The sequence below is a fragment of the Caenorhabditis briggsae genome (assembly GCF_000004555.2).
Source record: "Caenorhabditis briggsae complete genome, chrIV, whole genome shotgun sequence".
NCBI lineage: Eukaryota > Metazoa > Nematoda > Chromadorea > Rhabditida > Rhabditidae > Caenorhabditis > Caenorhabditis briggsae.
In genome coordinates, this window is record NC_013487.2 from 3,917,278 (window position 1) to 3,935,094 (window position 17,817).

Here is a 17,817-nt window from a genome sequence, read left to right on the forward strand (position 1 = left end):
GTTTTCTCCATTTTTCCCCAAAGTTTCAGCCAGATTCGAACACTCTCCGAGTTTTGGCGGAGTTTTTTTTTCCTTTTTTGCCGACTCCCTGAATAAACCCGTAATATAAATTGACGTGACCCTATAAAAAATAGAGAGAGGAGCGAAACGACAAACAGTAAAATAAATAAGTTAATTGCGCCGAAGGCGCACCAGCCAGCTGTTTGAAGCGCCGGAGGCGCGGCAAACAGGCTCGAAACAACAGAAATAAATTATTTTTATTTCAAATGATTTTTTAATTAAAACTAGTTGAAACATTCAGTTTTGTGTTCAATGAGGTTGTTACATTGCGAGATTAATGATTAGAAATTCGTTTACTAGACTATTACAGATACCGTAAAACCTGTATTAGAAGGGCCCCTGAAATTGAAGGGCCCCTCTAATTGAAGTGCCCCCCTAGAGACCTCACGAAAAATAGAAGTGCTCCCTCTATTTGAAGGGCCCCTCTATTTGTAGTACCCCTTCTAATTAAAGTGACCCTTTGATTAGCTCCTTTGGTATTCAGCCGTTTTTTTTTCGTTCTTTTGATTGAAAGACTGTAGGATTTTTAAAAATACTGCCACTTGAGAATTTGAATGCCGTGGCTCTAATACAGATGTTTCTCTCGTTCGCGCAATTTTCGCAATCAAGCATGCCGTTTTCGATTTGAAAAATTCTAGACATTCCAGCTATCAAAATTTTACCAAGAAATCTGAATTTTAATGAGAAAATCCCACTAAATTCAAAGAAATTAATTTCGTTTAATACAATGGCGGATTCAAGGACGAGGCCTGGTAAATCGACACGAACGGCGCCCGCGAAATTTTCAGGTGCCAGCTTTTTTAAAATTCGACAATATTGGTGTTTTTGCTTTTTTATGTAGAAATTGTAATAGGTTTTTAGTAGAAAAACGAAATTATCACTGAAAAATTATGCCCTTCCAATAGAAGGGATCCCATGAAAAATAGAAAGGCCGGCCCTTCAAATACAGGTTTTACGGTAACTGAAACACTGATTTTTAAAAAAAGATTTTTTTTCCAAATTTTCAGAACTTCTTTTTATTCTTTTAATAGAATGTTATTCGATGCGAATTATACCGGCGAACCAATCATTACTTTTAGGAACTACCAATGAACATAGTACTCCACTAAAACAGTAGTTTTCGAATTTTCGAATTTTAGGACTTCACTTTTTTTTGCGAAGTTTTCTGTGTAGTTTTTCTCATAATTGTAACGCATCGAAACTATATACCGGATTTTTTTTGACAGAAAAGCTGTTCATGGATAACATTGCTTCATTTCGAATGAAGCAATGAAATATAGAGAATGTGAAAACGAAGAAAAATTTTGGACCAAAGATTATCGGAACGTTTACTTCAAAAAAATTTTCATCACAACTTTCATAATTGATAATTTATTGATCAGAAGAAAATATGGCACAAAAGTTATAACGGGAGTTCTATATAAAATCCCTAACGAGATGAACCTAGAGAATGGGGAAGAAAATGGTATACATGTAAGGTTGGCAAGATATTGAAAAAAAAGGGAAAAGGTAAGCTGAAAACTAAAACCGGGTGATGGAGGATCGGATTAAGGTAGAAAATTGACCGGGAGTTAAAAATTGGGGAGTATTCCTTACAATTGCATTCCAAATAGGGGCGGTGGTGAAAAAGAAGTCATCGGAACATTTATCTGAGAGAATAAGGGTCATAGGTCTCCTAGGACAGTCGAAAATTCTTAAGAAAGAGGATAATTCTGGCATATAAGAGGCGTCACTAATCATTTTGTAAAGAAGCATAAGTTTAGATTTAAGTCTACGATGTCTGATAGAGAAGAGGTCAAGTTGGGAAAGACGATCTTGATAAGAAGAGTATGAGATATTGCATTTCTGGAAGACTTTACGGGTGAAGAAACGGAGTGAGGATTCGAGTTTTTGAGAGAGTTTGGAATTGGGGGAAGGAGAATAAATTACTGAACAGTACTCAAGAGAGGGGAGTACGTAGGTTCTGAATAAGTGAAGGTAGAATGAGGGGTTGGAGGATTTGAAAGATTTCAAAAGTTGTTTGGACCGGAGAAGTGAAACAGCAACCGATTTGTTTATGTGTTGGGTGAACTTAAGTTTGGAGTCGGTAATAAGTCCTAGATCACGAATATTGTCAGAAGACTCAATAGCTGAGGAGGAGATGAAGAGGGGGGCGTGCTTGTTTCTTGAACCAAGGTGTAGAAGAGAAGTCTTTGTATGAGCTAGAGGAAGCTTATTGTTAGTGGCCCAGGTATCTATAGTGTTAATTCCAGATTCTAGAAGGAAGGGATCTTGGGAATAGAGTTTTATGTCGTCAGCAAAAGCAGAGAAGTGGAGACCAGTGGTGATACTTTCAAGAAGATCATTAATGAAAATGATGAAAAGGAGAGGTCCAACCACTGATCCTTGCGGAACACCAGAGGGAACCGGGAAGGAAGATGAATCAATGTAGTTATCGACTTTGACAGAAAAAGTGCGGTTAGACAGATACAACACATTCAAATTCAAAGCGGGATTTTTAATACTTTTTACTTTTATTCTTGTATTTTACTTAAAACTGTTCCCTCATAAAATGATCAGTGAATGCTTTCTTTACCCCTAATTGGTTTCGTTTTCTTCACTATTTCGATACGTCCTTCTATGCGCATTCAATCATTTTTCATTGATAAATTCTATAAATGCCAAAAATATAGATTCTGTTGGACGAGTCTGAAAATCGACAGTTCCGCTTAACAAAAATGGATCTTCAATTTTGTTGTTGACAACTTTTTTGCACGAATTTGTCCAAACAACCATGTAACAAAGTTTAGAGTCGTGACACTTTTATGCGGTATATCTCCTTTAGATGAATTTATTTAAATAAAGTTGTCTACTACATATATGAAGCTCTATTTTTGTTTAGTACACCTGTACTAAAACATTTCAATCTTATTCAACAGAAACTACTACGTTTTGTAGGCATCTAAAGTTGACTGGCAATAGGTGTTAGGGGAAAATAAGTGGAAAATTAAAAATCGGTTCCGTTCCGTGATGATGTGTTCCCGTTAAACCATCGTTGTTATTTTAGTTACCTGATTCAAGTTAAAGGAGACCAGACACGAAAGTCTACGGAGTTTTCTTGGAGCGAGATCATGTATTCTGACGGAAAATCGTGTGATTGCGACCCAATGCGCGTTACTTGACGAGCATTTATTATTTTTAGTGTACACTAGATTTCTTCAATGTAAGGCGATAATTCCAGACTTTTTGTCATTATTCTGTCATTCCATGATGTCGCCGCATGAAAACAGAAAAAAAACGAAAACGGACAGATGGGAATCAAACCCGCCGCTTGGAAGAATGTTCGCGTTCTCGCTTTTACGGCAAAATGGAGTTCTGGTTGGATGGCCATACATATTTTCTGACCGTACTGTGTCATATATCAAAAAACCATACTTGTAAAATTCCGGGCCGGCCCGCCAAAGCCCGGGCCCGGGCCCGGGCCGGATCTGAGGAAATTTTCAAGGCCCGGTGTCAAAAATTCTGTATTTTTGAGCCAAATTTTGAGCTCTCAATATAATTTTGTCCATTTTTTTTCGTATTTCGGATTGTTTGTCTGTCTGGTCAAAAAAGATCGAAAAACTCGAAAAAAATTTTTTTGGTCGAAAAAAATCACATAAGGGTCCCCCCTTATGTGTTTTTTGAAAATTTCGAAACTAGTGAAATGACAAGCCCGGCCCGGCCCGTTACAAGTATGCAAAAAACTAGAACTCTGAAATTTTTCATGTCTGGCCTCCTTTAAGTTTTTGAAACGGCAATAATAATTTTCGGGAAAATTATCAACTTCTAGTAAAATATTAAGTGAAATTTTTTTCAGTTTCAAAACTGTTGTTAACCGATTGAAAATTTAAGATTCTTGCTATTTCTAAACCATTCAGAAATATTTACAGAACCACCCACGAACTTCACAAAAACATTTGGAAGAATCGAATCGAAACGCTGAAAGTTGCAGTTCCAGCAGTAGTATATGCGATTCAAAATAACTTGTACTACATCGCGCTAGCGAATATTGACCCTACGACTTATTCAGTAAGTTTGCTCCATTGACAACTTTTTTCAAATCAACGTTTCAGGTTACACTCCAACTTCGAATTCTGACGACAGCTGCTTTATCAGTGTGTTTATTGAATAAGAAACTGTCATGGTACCAATGGGGAGCTCAAGTTATGGCACTAATTGGTGTGGCTACTGTACAGGTCGGTGAGCAATTGCGCTCTATTTTTGAGCTCAATAATCTCGGTTCCTATGAAAGATATCAAAAATGTGTAAACTATGAAAATAAGTTTGATATTATGAACAACATTTTATCAGTTGACAGATTGTTGATATCTCTTGTGGGAGCTGAGATAATTAAGCTGAAAAAATAACACTTTTTACAGTTGGACAAATCAAATTCACATAAAGAAATTGCTGGAACGTACTGGATTGGCGTTGCTGCTGTTATTGGAATGTGCTGGACGAGTGCATTCGCAGGTGAGGAAATTCGCTCCATCGAATTTTACAAAGTTAAAAATGTTTAGGTGTCTACTTTGAAAAAATGCTCAAAAACTCGTCGGCCGACGTTTGGATGCAGAATATTCGATTATCGATTTTGACGCTGATTTTTGCGGGAATCACAATGATGACGACGGATGGAGAGGCGGTTGTACAGGGTAAGCATTAAATTATGTGTATTAGATATACATTTTCGAGCAACTTCTCAATTTTTAAAATTGCATCCGAATATAAAAATTGCAACCTTAGCATAGGAATCTAAGAATACATTGATTCGAAAAAAAAAGTTGAAATGGGGATTTTGAAACTGTAAAAAAAAAATAATAATATCTGGAAATTTTGGAAAAATCGTGACTTCAAAATTGGTTTCACAAAGATATACGGACAAACTGTGATTCCTGGAAAAGGGAAAACTAGAATTCGTCGATTCATCACTGAAAACTTCCAGAAGGTTCTAGAATTTTTGAAGCGACAATTTTTATAGTGTGAAATATCAAAAAAGAAAAACTTTTCAAACAATTCTTATAAGATTTCCGGAATTGATGGTCTTGTTGTTTTTCAATTTGTCCGAAATTCGTGCCTTAAAACCTAAGCACCAACTTTGAGCCAATTAAAAAGATATCAAGAAGAGCTCAACTGATAAAATATATTCGGTATTATGATAAACTTTTTATCAGTTGACCACGTTTTGATATCTTCCATAGCAACCAAGATAACTTGGATCAAAATTGATAACCCTTTTTAAACAAGTTTTCAATATTCCACAGTGATAAAAAATTTTTATACGAAATGGACTGATTACCAACTAAATTTTTCGAATTGAAATTTTTACATGCTCTTCGAAACATTAATTTTTGTAAAAACTTTCAGCTTTTCAACAAATTGTAAACGCGCTGTACAATTTTAAAAAGATATGCAGAGCCGAAAACAATTGAAAATGAGAAAAATTGATCTGAGAAAATTACAAATAATCTGAAACCGGAAAACTTCGAAATTGAAAAACAACCAAACTCTTGAAAATATCAAAATTTTTTGCAGGTCGAATGTTTGAAGGATGGTCCCAAATGGTTTGGCTTGTCACAATTCTCAATTCCATCGGCGGTTTGTGTATTTCATTAGTGATGAAATACGCTGATAATGTGATGAAGACATATTGTCAATCTATTGCCATAGGTAAGTTTTTCAGGGCAAATGCGCTCTATAGACAAATTGAGAAGACGGTGTTAAAGTATGTTGAAGAGAGTAGATAACTTGTGAAATCCCTTTTTTATTGCTGCAAAATTGTTTGATTTGAATTGAAAAGCGTTTGAAACACAACATTTTTTTTTCGAGAACTCAAAACCATTTTCAGGACTAACATCCCTGGTCTCCATCTTCCTCGGAGAACGTCTTCTAACTCTTCATCTCATTTTTGGAGTTCTTCTGGTGACGTCATCAGTCGTTGTGTATTCTCTGTTCCCCGCGACTCCGCCCACTTTATCTGCGTATCATAAACTGGAACAACAAGAAGAGGAACTTCTGATATCTTCAGATGACGTTGAAGATGAAGAAGATAAAATTTTTGGAGCTGTTGGAGAGGAGAAAGTAGCGGCACTTAGTATTTAGAGCTTTTATGGGAACTACCTTGTAATAGAAGAGCCCCTATCTTTGACACGCTTTATTTTACTAGTTTTCAATTGTTATATCTAACTTGATTCTGTGATAATTTAATTGTGATTTTATTTATCTTTTTCGGTTGCCAATTTCAGGCACGGGTATTTTCTTTGAAAACAAATGGGTTTAAACTTTTGAAAAATTAATAAACGTTTTTTTGAAAGTGTTGGTTTTGAAAATGGAAAACATAAATTTTAATGTTTCAAATGTTTGATTTCTGACAAATGTTAAAAATTTGGTTAATATATTTTTCAAGTAATTAAACAATTAGAGTGTTTGAAAAACAACATGAGACAATTTTAAGAAGTGCGGTTTTACGATTTTCAGATTTTGCGATTGCTCAAAATCAGCTGGAATATGAAAAATTATGCTTGCAAACTGACGAAATTGCTCTTGAATTCTCTCGGGAACACAATAAATATTATATATAATTTTTTTACAAGTAATTCCGGCGGTTCATAGAAATTTTTGTCGACAATTTGTCGATAAATTTCTCGGTAAATTGTCGACCAACAGCATTTTTATCGACAAATTTATCGACAAATTGTCGATAAATGTTGTTTTTATCGACAATTTGTCGGTAATTTTTCGATAAATTTACCGGTAAATTTTTCGATAAATTTGTCGAAAAGGGCGTTTGTCGACAAATCATTTGTCGATAAGGCACACTGCCGGGGGGCTACCGATAAGGCACACTGCCGGGGGGCTACCACTGCCGGGGGGCTACCGTATCAAGAAGAATTCGTTTTCTCTGGTCCCCCGCTAGAACTCCTACCTAAAATTTAGAAAAAGAAACCAACAAAACATACTAATTATACAGATTTATTTGAATTGCTTTTGGTGTGTTGAAAGAGCAAGTGGTGTGACTGATCAATCAGGATCAGTTTAATTAACTGTAAATATGATAGAACATGATAAGGTTGCTAAACAAGGTAGCTAAGACTCTTAGTAGAACATAACTCTTATAGAGGGACTAACTAGAAGTGGATATATAATGGTTAAATCAACAGAAAAACGAGTTAACAACAACGAATTAACTAAAAAAAGAGAGGAATAATCAATTGAGTAAAATTATTAATCATTAAATTTCCCTCTCCAAACGGGATAGACCTTCGTCTTCCGACTCCTCCTCTGGTAACTCTTCCACTTTGAATCCTTGGGCCGATGGGTTGTCCTGAAGATACCGGAGAAACCCTTGGTTCGATCTTCAACGACCTCTTGCTTCGATTTCTTCGATTGATAGTCCTCTGAACTGCAGTTCGTTCGCTGATCCTCTTCTTAAAGTGTGATGGCTTGCCGTCACGCCTGCTTCCTCCAGTCGTTTCCTTGTTATCGTGTTATCGTAGGCCAATTTTATTTGAAACAAAAACCACCGTTACTTAAAAAGCGTAGCTGCTGTTATTGGGATGTGAAAATTGCATTGATGAAAATGTTTAAAGGAGGCCAGGCATAAAAAAAGTTTTCCTGATATTTTGCCTAGCGAACCCCATGAGGAGTTGAACTCATTCTGGACAGCTCAGGGGTACAGCACCGCTACCGGCTGAGCTACGGGGGCGCGAAGGCGAATTTGTTAAATCGAAATTTCACATTCTCTTCTAAACATCAGTTTTTATTTTAAAAATTGCAGAATTTCAATAAATTCGCTTCATTCATAATTTTAAGTGAAACTCTCTATCCCAACGAATTGCTGAACTTGTTCCTCTGTGAATTTTAAAATATTCTGAAAACTGGAAGTTTTGAGAAATTCTTGAAAATATCAGCAAAAGCAATTTTTAGTGTGAATTTACAAAGAAGTGAAACTTTTCTCACATTTCCTAAAAGATTTCAGGAATTGATGATTTTTGTAGTTTTTCAATTTTTGTTTCGAAAATTCATACCCAAAAACCGAACCATCAACTGTAAGCCAATTTATCTCGGTTCCTGTGAAAGATAACAAAAAGTATTCAACTGATAAAATATTTTCGATATTCTGATAAACATTCTGTTAGTGGATAACTTCTTGGTATCTCCCATAGCAACCATAATAAATTGGGTCAAAATTGAAAGCTTTTTATACATTTTTTGAGTTAGTTTTTCAGTATTCCAAAGTTTTTCTAATAGCAAAACAGTATTATTAGCAACTCAATTTGTGAAGTCGAAATTTTTACATTCTTTTCGAGACATTAATTTTTATGAAAATAGATTTTCAATAAATTTCGCTCGCTTACGTATGCGATCAAAGTTGCTATAATAGTAAGAAAACACAAAAACTTTGAAACCGGAAATGTTGGAATTTTGAGAAAGTAAAAAATACCAGTATTTTTTACAGGTGGAATGTTTGAAGGATGGTCCCAAATGTTTTGGCTTTTTCTGGATTCCCCGTGATGAAATACGCTGAAAATGTGATGAAGACATATTGCCAATCCATAGCCATAGGTAGGTCAGTTTATTTAACAAGCAAATGCGCTGTATTGAGAAATTGAGAAAATGGTATCTGTTAAAATTTCTTAAAAGAATACTTTAATGCTAAAAGCCCATCGTTGGTCGCTACAATATTTTCGAACCTGTATTGAAAATTAATCGAAACAGAAAACGTTTTTTCTTACAATTAGTTTCAAGAAATTTCCATAACTAGACAAAAACCATTTTCAGGACTAACATCCCTGGTCTCCATCTTCCTCGGAGAACGTCTTCTAACTCTTCATCTCATTTTTGGATTTCTACTGGTGACGTCATCAGTCGTTGTGTATTCTCTGTTCCCCGCGACTCCGCCCACTTTATCAGCTTATCATAAACTGGAACAACAAGAAGAGGAATTTTTAAAAATATCTTCAGATGACGTTGAAGATGAAGAAGATCACATTTTTGGAGCTGTTGGAGAGGAGAAAGTAGCGGCACTTAGTATTTAGAGCTTTTTATGATAACTACCTGCAATTGAAGGGCTCTCAACGTTTACACAATTTATCTCATTTCCCCTTAAAGATATCAAAAAGTTGTCAACTAATAACATGTTTTCCATAATGTTCGAAATATTTTCTTAGTTGACCATTTTTGTTATCTTCTACAGGAATTCGGATAAGTTGTGTCAAAGTTATATTACCAGTTTTGAATTGTTATAAATTAATTTAATTGATAATTTAATCGTGATTTTATGTATCTTTCGGATGCCAATTTTAGGTACGGGTATTGTCTCGGAAAACAAATGGGTTTACATTTTGGAAAAATTAATAAACGATTTTTTAAAAAATTTTTAGTTTTGAAAGTTGAAAAAAATGAAATTAATGTTTCAAAGTTTTGATTTCTGAACGAAACTGACATTGTGGTCAATCGATCATAGTTAGTATTAGGGAAATATTTGGAATATAAAAATTCTGTTTGAAAAATTGACTCAATAGCTCTAAATTTTTTTCTGGAACATTACAAACAATTCTGATTTGAGAAGTCAAAAAAGAAATGTTTGTAATGATAAAAAAGTCTGTTTCACACGTTTGATATTTGTTTAGAGCATTAGAAATTGTAATAGTTCTCTGTGTAATGATGAAACAACTACAAAACTGAGGATTCAAAAAAAAGGATTTCAAAAAAGTTTCAGAAAATCGAAATTATTTGAAGGTCGTGTGGTAATTCCTGTAAATGTTTTTTGGAATAAAAACTCGATTTTCGTTGTTTTAATTGGGAAAAAGCAGAATGAAATACCGAAGTGAAAAAGAAGCGGTATAAAAACTCAGATTTTTTTCAAAGTTCTATGGGATGGAAGAAAAAGTCCTCTAGACAGTGGTGGGCGAATTTCCAACTTTGTTTCTTCCAGGATTGTTGTGGCGTGAACTGTCTGGATGATGTCAACCCTCAGATCTACGTGGCGATAAAACTGCCTATATAAGCTTATTGAACTCTGTATTAAATGGTTCTCTCTATGTAAATAAACTCTTAGTTGAACCTCGTCTCATAGCCACCATAAGGACATAACAAGGATTTTGTTTTTGCTCCCAAATTTGTAAATTCCTAAATCATTGAACCCCCTCGGCGTGGTACTCTTTAATCTTTTTCGAACCCATAAATCTTTCAATTTTCTTTGTGTCCCCAAAGTTACCTTCATTAAAACAGAGAAGGTTAAAGTTAGAATTATCACAACTGAGAATGTGTGTTTCTCTTATCATTGATGTGTTACTCTTATCATTTAACATGTATCGCTGAATCAGGAACGCTTGAAATGTTTCCGAAAGAATTCGACATCGTTTCCGTCAATTTTCGAACAAAATGTCTATTTTCCAACCATTTCCGGTGGAAAAAACGAGAAAATCGTAAAATCTTTTATCATCAAAAACCTAGAAAATTTTGTATGTTTTGACTAAAATTTGTTACGAATTTTTATGAACTATTGTCTATTCAAAATAATCGCGCGAGTGAACGAGTAAAAATGTCTGCGTCTCTACAGCGTCTCTACAGGTTTGAAAACTCTCTACACGTTTTTTCACTCGTTCACCCGCGCGATTATTTTGAATAGACAATAGAAACATTATTCCGATTTCAAAAAGCACCTTTCTGACTTGAGAAGTAAAAGAAAACCAATTTTCCTATTCAAACAAAAAGTTTCAGTTTCATAAGTTTGATATTTATTCGAAATTTTAAAAGTGCTTGTTTCGCAATTATCTTTTGTTCGGTAAATGATCTTTGGTGTATTTAGCTTATTCCAACGTTCGTTTTCTAGTCTGCGGCCCGCAATTTTCTTTTTTTTTAAAGTTCTTTCTTCGGGGATCTTTCTTTTTGAAAGTTATCTGAAAATTAAGCAAAAAATAGTGAAAAAAAAAGTAAAAATCGGAGAATTAAAAAAAAAGCTAAATTTTAAATTTGTGGTCCGCGGACTAGAACAATTGTTCTTCCATGACATTGCGCTTTTGAAAAACGCTTGTTTGATGGAATCCTTTCGAAATTCTTGGAAAATTACAATCAATTTTTTACTGTTGCCCATATTCTATTTCATTTTAAATTTTTCTTCGAAGTTGATGTTCCGGTTATTTCCATTTCTGAATTTTCCATTTTTATTCAAAATGTTTACTTTTGGGGATTTTTAATCCTTAAAAGCACCAAATCCAATACTTCATTTTAAAGGTGGTGTTCGGTGAATAATTTTATTGCTTTATTTTGTGCAGAAATTCAGATTCCCATAAAAATAAAGAAAAAGTTCAAAAAAATTCCTTCATTGAGAAAAACAGAATCGAAAAGTCAAAGAGGGAACCGGTGGCCTAGCGGCCAGGTGTGAGTTTTCTAGGCCAACTGCCGGTAAAAGCGCGAGAAATTTGAATTTTTATTGATTTTCAGTGTTTGCTCAGATTTTTGTCAGGTTTTTTTACACACCATGTAGGAAATTAACGAAAAAACTTTGAACTCTTTCAAAAAAACATTAGAGAAAACACTGAAAATCAATAAAAATTTGAATTTCGCGCGCTTTTACTGGCAGTTGGCCTAGAAAACTCACACCTGGCCGCTAGGCCACCGGTTCCCACTTTGACTTTTCGATGCCGTTTTTCTCAATGAAGGAATTTTTTTCGAATTTTTTCTTTATTTTTATGGGGATCTACATAAATTTCTGCACAAAATAAAGCAATAAAATTTTTCACCGCACACCACCTTTAACACAGGATAATAATACTCATAGTACATGAAAATAGTAGGATCAAATATCGATATAAGAACATTTAAGTGAATTAAGAATTTCAGTCAAAAATTATTCAGAGCCAATGTGGAATGAGACGAACGCCAGGAAGTTGAGCTCTCAATTCTTCCGTTTTCTCGACCAACGGAGTCTCTGCGAAAAGAAGACGATCCAGTGAGGGGGTGGTTTGGAAGAATGGCATTACGGATTGAACGGTGGAGATTTGAGTTCCGGCAATTGAGAGGAATGTCAAATGGGATAAAGATGGCGATGGCGAGAGGCTGGAATAGAAAAATTGGGGTTCTCGGTGGCCTAACTTTTACAAATTGATTTTTCTAGGCCACTAACTTTTAAGGTTTAGAAATGACCCTATAATTATCCAGTGAGTTTTTAAAGCCATTTTAACGTGGTGGTCTAGAAAACCCAACTTGCGAAAGTTCGACCATTATTTCAAAATGAGCTAGAAAACATACCAGGGGCTTGCCAGGTCATTTTAACATGCTGGCCTAACTTTTGCAAATTGATTTTTTAGGCCAATATGGTAATTGGTCTAGAAACCGCACCATGCAAATATTAGACTATTTCTAGGCTATAAACCTTGGTGGCCTAGAAAACTCAACTTGAAAAAGTTGGGCCACCACTTTAAAATTACTGAAAAACACGCAAGGTGAATATCAGACCAGTTCTAGGTCATTTTAACATGCTGGCCTAACTTTTGCAAACTGAATTTTCTAGGCCATAATGGTAAATAGTCTTAAAACAGCCTGATATACACCTGGTGTGTTTTTCTAAGCCATTTCAAAATGATGACCTAACTTTCTGCAAGTTGAATTTTCCAGGCCATTAAAGGTGGGGGGACAGGAGATTTCACGGGGGATTTTTGGGGCCAGAGTATGCATTCTACCGTGACGGTGTACAACGCTTAATGTCACTCTGCGTACAGCTGTCGTCCTCGCCTTTATGTATGCAATCGGGCGACCGCTTTCTCTTTGCCCGTGTAGCTCAGTCGGTAGCGGCGCCGCACCCTCAATCCTCGTCCCACACGTTCAACTCCTCGAGAGGCATATTTAAACGAAATTTCGAGAACATTATTTTTTTCATGTCCCCCCACCTTTAACTTTCATTGTTTAGAAATGACCCTATATTGCCGTTTTTCTTAATGAAGGAATTTTTTTCGAATTTTTTCTTTAGACTTTTCAGACTTTTCAGACTTAAATGACCCTGTGTTTTCCAGTCGATGTTATCATGGTGGCCTAACTTTACCATATCTTACCTATCAATTGGATTCTCACTAATCGTCAAACTATGCAAATTGGGGAGCACAATTCGATGAATTTCCTTTAATAGATTTCCCTGGAAATCCGCGTTTCCAACCAATCCAGCCAAGTACTCAACACCCTCCAAACTGGTCAATTCGGCATAACGAACGACCAATTGATCGTGTTCATTTCCGAGAAGGCGGTCGAATTGCTCACGAATCGAATGATTGAGTTTCTGGCGAGAAAGGAGGGATTTGTAGAGTTCCGAACGTTTGGAATCCAGGGAATCGGAGAGGGTTTTCAGGTTGAAGATGATCTCGTCGTGGGCCTGAAGAAACAGATTTATCGAATTCAGACTTTCGAAAAATTTTCACGCGAAATTGCGGAAAATATGATTCGCGCCGACGGCGCACCAGCCAGCTGTTTGAAGAGCCGGAAGCGCGAAAAAACGTAAAAACGTGTGAATACCTGAAACACTATCATAGCTATCATAGTTACCATAGTTACCATATCTACCATGGTTACCAAAATATCCTAGTACTAGAGTTACTGGAACCACTTCACCCTCAACAGGGGCCATTTTTTGTAAAGGTACTACTTTAACATTGAAAGTTACCGTATTTCTGAAAAGATACCGTACTTACTTTAGTTACCATACTATCATGGTACCATAGTTCCAGCTTACTGAGTTTTCTATAGTTTTCATAGTTGCCATGGTACCATTGCTACCATAGTCACCATTGTCACCATTTTACTTTTGGTGACAATGGTACTACGGTAGCTATGGTAACTATGGTCAAATGGTGCTTTGTTAACAGTAAAGTGGTACCTTCAAGAAAATTGGTTTTTATGAATGGTAACATGGTACCAGTAACTACGTTAACTATGGTACTATGGTACTATGGAACTATGGGATAGTATGGTTAGTACGGTAACTATAGTAAAATGGTACCTTTACAAAAAATGGTACATTTTAATGGCGTAATGGTATCGGTAACTATGGTAAATATGGTCCCTATGGTACTGTGCTACCTATTTTTACGATGAGAATGGCTCCCATGAATCGGGAAATTATATTTTTCACAAAAATGTGAAAAATACCATATTTTCGTTAAAAATTGTGGGAATTTTATATAGAATTTTTTGAAATTCTCAAAAAATGAAATTTTCCTGGAAATTCAAACTATTTTCCTTACCTTATTGGGTTGATACTCCATCAACACCAACGTCTTCATATACAACGGCCATTTGTTTTTTGGCTCCAGCTCGATTAGCTGATGACAATCCTGAAGTAGTTCTTGAATATATCCGGGTTCTGGTGTCTCCACGACGTCGTATATGGTCTCTAGGCGTCGCCTATTCACATATCTCTCCTTCAAATCACTCCATTCCACATTTTCAGCATTTGGACTGGAAATGACTACGCGAAGGGGGGAATCCGAGAGATATTGCCAGACACGACTCGATGTTGGGTGCGGAGACGTGGAGGAGAACTGGAATTGGAGGGAATTTGAAATTTCGAACCTTTTTTGGAATTCAAAAGGAAATATTGAAATTCAAAAACTTCGAATTTCGTAGAATTGATTCCAAAATTTAAAATTATATCAAAATTGCTCTAAAAGTCGTTCAAAATCGGTAAATATTTGTTTCCAGGCAAATCTAGAGCTCTAAAACCGATTTCAGCCAATTTTTTGCAGATTTTCAGCGATTTTCAGCTAGACTTTTCAGACTTACAGCTCTCCACCTAGTCGTATCTTTTGTATCCACAAAAGTGAGCAAAAATGGAATGGTGACGGCTCGAGAGAACACCAAAGTCGTGTTGTTTCCATGGAAAGACGCGGAAATCAGTTCGATGGGCGCGGCGGATTCAGGACGGACTGCAAAAAATCGAATTTTGAGATTTCACGGCCTCGCGGAAGAGAACCTAGATTTAAAAATTGGAAAGCGCGCCAAGTTTGGACGCGTAGCGCGGTCGCGTCGCGGATTTTCGGTGAGTAGCGACTCAACAACGCTTAATTTCACGTTTTTTTCAAAACACGTTTCAAAATTTTCGAATCTGGCACGCAGCCAACTTTTGTGTGCGAAGAAGCGCGCGTTTTTCAGGTTCCCAACCGCGATGCCGTGAGAGTTTTCGGTGGAAATCGAGATTTGGCAGGTAAAAAAAAGATTTTAAGTCATTTTGGGACGCGAAATCTGAAAAATCTGAAAATTCCAAAAAAAATTTACGTGAAGACCTATATTTTTCATTTTCAATTTTTTAAATGTTTTAAAAAGTTTCATGGCGTGGCAATTTTTTTCGTGAAAAATTTATTTTTATAATTTTCATTCTAAAAATTGATTTTTATGATTTTTCACGTGAAAATGCGGATAAATTTTGGTACGATTTTGGATAAAATTCATTTTTGGCGCGAAAGTTAAATTTTTCGGAAATTTTTCAGAAATTGTTTTATAATTGCTTTCAAAGTATGTTTTGTTTATACTTGTTTTAAAGCTCTCAATCTCATGAATCTGAATATTTCATAGAAATTTCAAAAATTTTGAATTTCGCGCCGAAAAAATCTTTTCTTTTCGTATTTTCGAAATCACCCAATTCCAGTCGCGTTTAGGCTTATTTTGAAGCTCAAAACCTCCGAAATCTGAAGTTTTGTTAAAAATTCATATTTAGAAGGTCCGGAGCTTCAAAATGAGCCCAAACACAACACTAGAATTAGTGGATTCTGAATATTTCGAAAAAATTGATTTTTTCGGCGCGAAATTTGAAATTTTTGAAATATCATTTTTTCCGATTCTGGAGGTTTAGAGCTTCAAAATGAGTCTAAACACAACACTAGAATTAGTGGATTCTGAATATTTCGAAAAAATTGATTTTTTCGGCGCGAAATTTGAAATTTTTGAAATATCATTTTTTCCGATTCTGGAGGTTTAGAGCTTCAAAATGAGTCTAAACAAGTCATCCCTTGAAAACCTAAAAAATGATTTTTTTTCAAATTTTTCTTAAACTCACGAAATTCCTTCCCACTGCCAACCTCCAACAACCAACGAGTATAGGTCCACGCACTCTGATCTTCAGCGTCCATATAGAACGCATTTTTGACTTTCTGAAATTTCAAAATTTGAATTTCCCGACCAATTTTCAAACCTACCTGAAGCTCACTACCAATCAACGAATCATCGATTTTCGTCTCTCCAGTTTTCGCATCACGGTGGATGTTTTTCAGAGCGATTGATCTGGAAAAACGATATTTTCAGAATTTTTCAGAATTTCAAAATTTCAACACATTTATTTTTTCAAAATTTTCCAAAAAAAATGTTTGACATTTTTTTTTAATTCCCAAAATTTCACCTATAATGCCAAGCACTATAATTCGAGAAATTCTCATCAATCAGCTTATTCGAAAATTCTAATTCCTGTTCTTCCGTTCTGTTAGCGAGGCGGGCGACGATTCGACGATGGTCCCAACAGTGGAAGTTTCTGGAATTTCTCATTTTTTGAAAATTTCGATTTGGCGGGAATTCAAAAAAACCTGCAATCCATCTGAAGCGCTTTCTCACACAAAGCCAGCTCTTTGGCGAAATCTGGAGCCACTTGGCGTTGAAGGACCCAGGCGCGTTGGTACCAGGCAGAGTAGGATTTTGGGTTTGACTTTATACACTCATAGGACAGAAACAGCTCTCCTGCCAACAGATTTTCCAATTTTTGAGCATTTTTCGATTTTTCCTCCTCCCCAATTTCTGGATTCTTCTGAATCAATTCATTCGCTTCAATTCTCTGCTGAATTGCAGTTCTTCGAATATTCCAGAACGTATAAATATCGGCATTTTTCTCTAAAATCGCTTGAGTCAACGACAAAAGCTCATCATCGTACTCTCCGACGTCTCGTTTGGCGATGATTCGATCGCGAGCATGAAGAAATTGAGCCGAACGCTTTGCGTGCTCTTTTTCTTTTGCAGCTTTTTCCTGCTCGGTGGTAGGCACTTTTTTCACGAAATGCATGGCTGAAAAATGAGAAATTTCAGCGAAAAAGGAAGATTTTTCGGTGAAAAATCGCAAGAAATTGATAAGTTTCAATAGAAAATCGGAGATTTTCGGGTGACAAATCTATGAGAAAATGAAGAAAAATCAAAGGAGCCCGCAAGCTATTCAATTGTAAAACGAGCCTCGCCACGAAAACCGTAATCTATTAAAGGAAGATGCTTTGAATTTGGTGATTTTTATGAATTTCGGTGAAAAAAAATATTTCAAAACCGCTAAAATTCTAGAAAAACAAGATTTCTTTCGATTTTATTGCTGAAAATGCCAGAAAAATTGATTTTTATCTAGAAAAATTTCGAATTCTCAATGTTTTTTATTTACCCATTGCGAAACCTTGGGCAGTAAACAGCCAGGACGACAGGTCTTTCCGTTTTTCTTTGTGTGTCGCAAATAGAAAAATTTCCTTCTCGAAAAAACGACGATTTCACAATTTTTTTTTCAGAATTTTCTGGAAATTTCCTATAATTGTGCCCATTGAAACATTTATTTTCATAACTTTGAAAAAAGAACACAAAGGAAAAATGCAAAGAAGATCAATAAAACATCAAAAGAAGCTCATGAAAATTGGGGAAATTTGACAACTTATGCAAAAATAAATACTAATAAATTTGGAATGTGTTGCTGCAATAATCAATTTTTCTCTGCGCATCTAATTCTCTCTTTTTCTG

General features: G+C 35.6%; 3 protein-coding genes across 3 annotated transcripts in view; 2 read left to right on the top strand and 1 right to left on the bottom strand.

Moving 5' to 3' along the window:
- Positions 1–6,177, top strand: part of Cbr-nstp-6 — a gene marked incomplete at both ends in the record, with an annotated part of 7,051 nt that extends 874 nt beyond the window's left edge. The window contains 6 exons of the mRNA XM_045245002.1: positions 3,969–4,107; positions 4,152–4,274; positions 4,458–4,551; positions 4,599–4,730; positions 5,611–5,745; positions 5,924–6,177. Coding sequence (XP_045095597.1) covers positions 3,969–4,107; positions 4,152–4,274; positions 4,458–4,551; positions 4,599–4,730; positions 5,611–5,745; positions 5,924–6,177 — 877 coding nt within the window. The remainder of the gene's footprint in view (positions 1–3,968; positions 4,108–4,151; positions 4,275–4,457; positions 4,552–4,598; positions 4,731–5,610; positions 5,746–5,923) is intronic.
- A 2,372-nt stretch (positions 6,178–8,549) lies between these two features.
- CBG15025 lies at positions 8,550–9,113 on the top strand (the record flags this gene model as incomplete). Its single annotated transcript, XM_002632787.1, has 2 exons — positions 8,550–8,640; positions 8,857–9,113. The coding sequence occupies 2 exons, from the start codon at positions 8,550–8,552 to the stop codon at positions 9,111–9,113; spliced, it is 348 nt and encodes a 115-aa protein (XP_002632833.1).
- A 2,820-nt stretch (positions 9,114–11,933) lies between these two features.
- CBG15026 lies at positions 11,934–17,110 on the bottom strand (the record flags this gene model as incomplete). Its single annotated transcript, XM_002632788.1, has 8 exons — positions 11,934–12,138; positions 13,131–13,444; positions 14,313–14,609; positions 14,851–14,993; positions 16,121–16,214; positions 16,260–16,344; positions 16,460–16,588; positions 16,641–17,110. 8 exons carry the CDS (start codon positions 17,108–17,110, stop codon positions 11,934–11,936), a joined length of 1,737 nt encoding a protein of 578 aa, XP_002632834.1.
- Between the last annotated feature and the right edge of the window lie 707 nt (positions 17,111–17,817).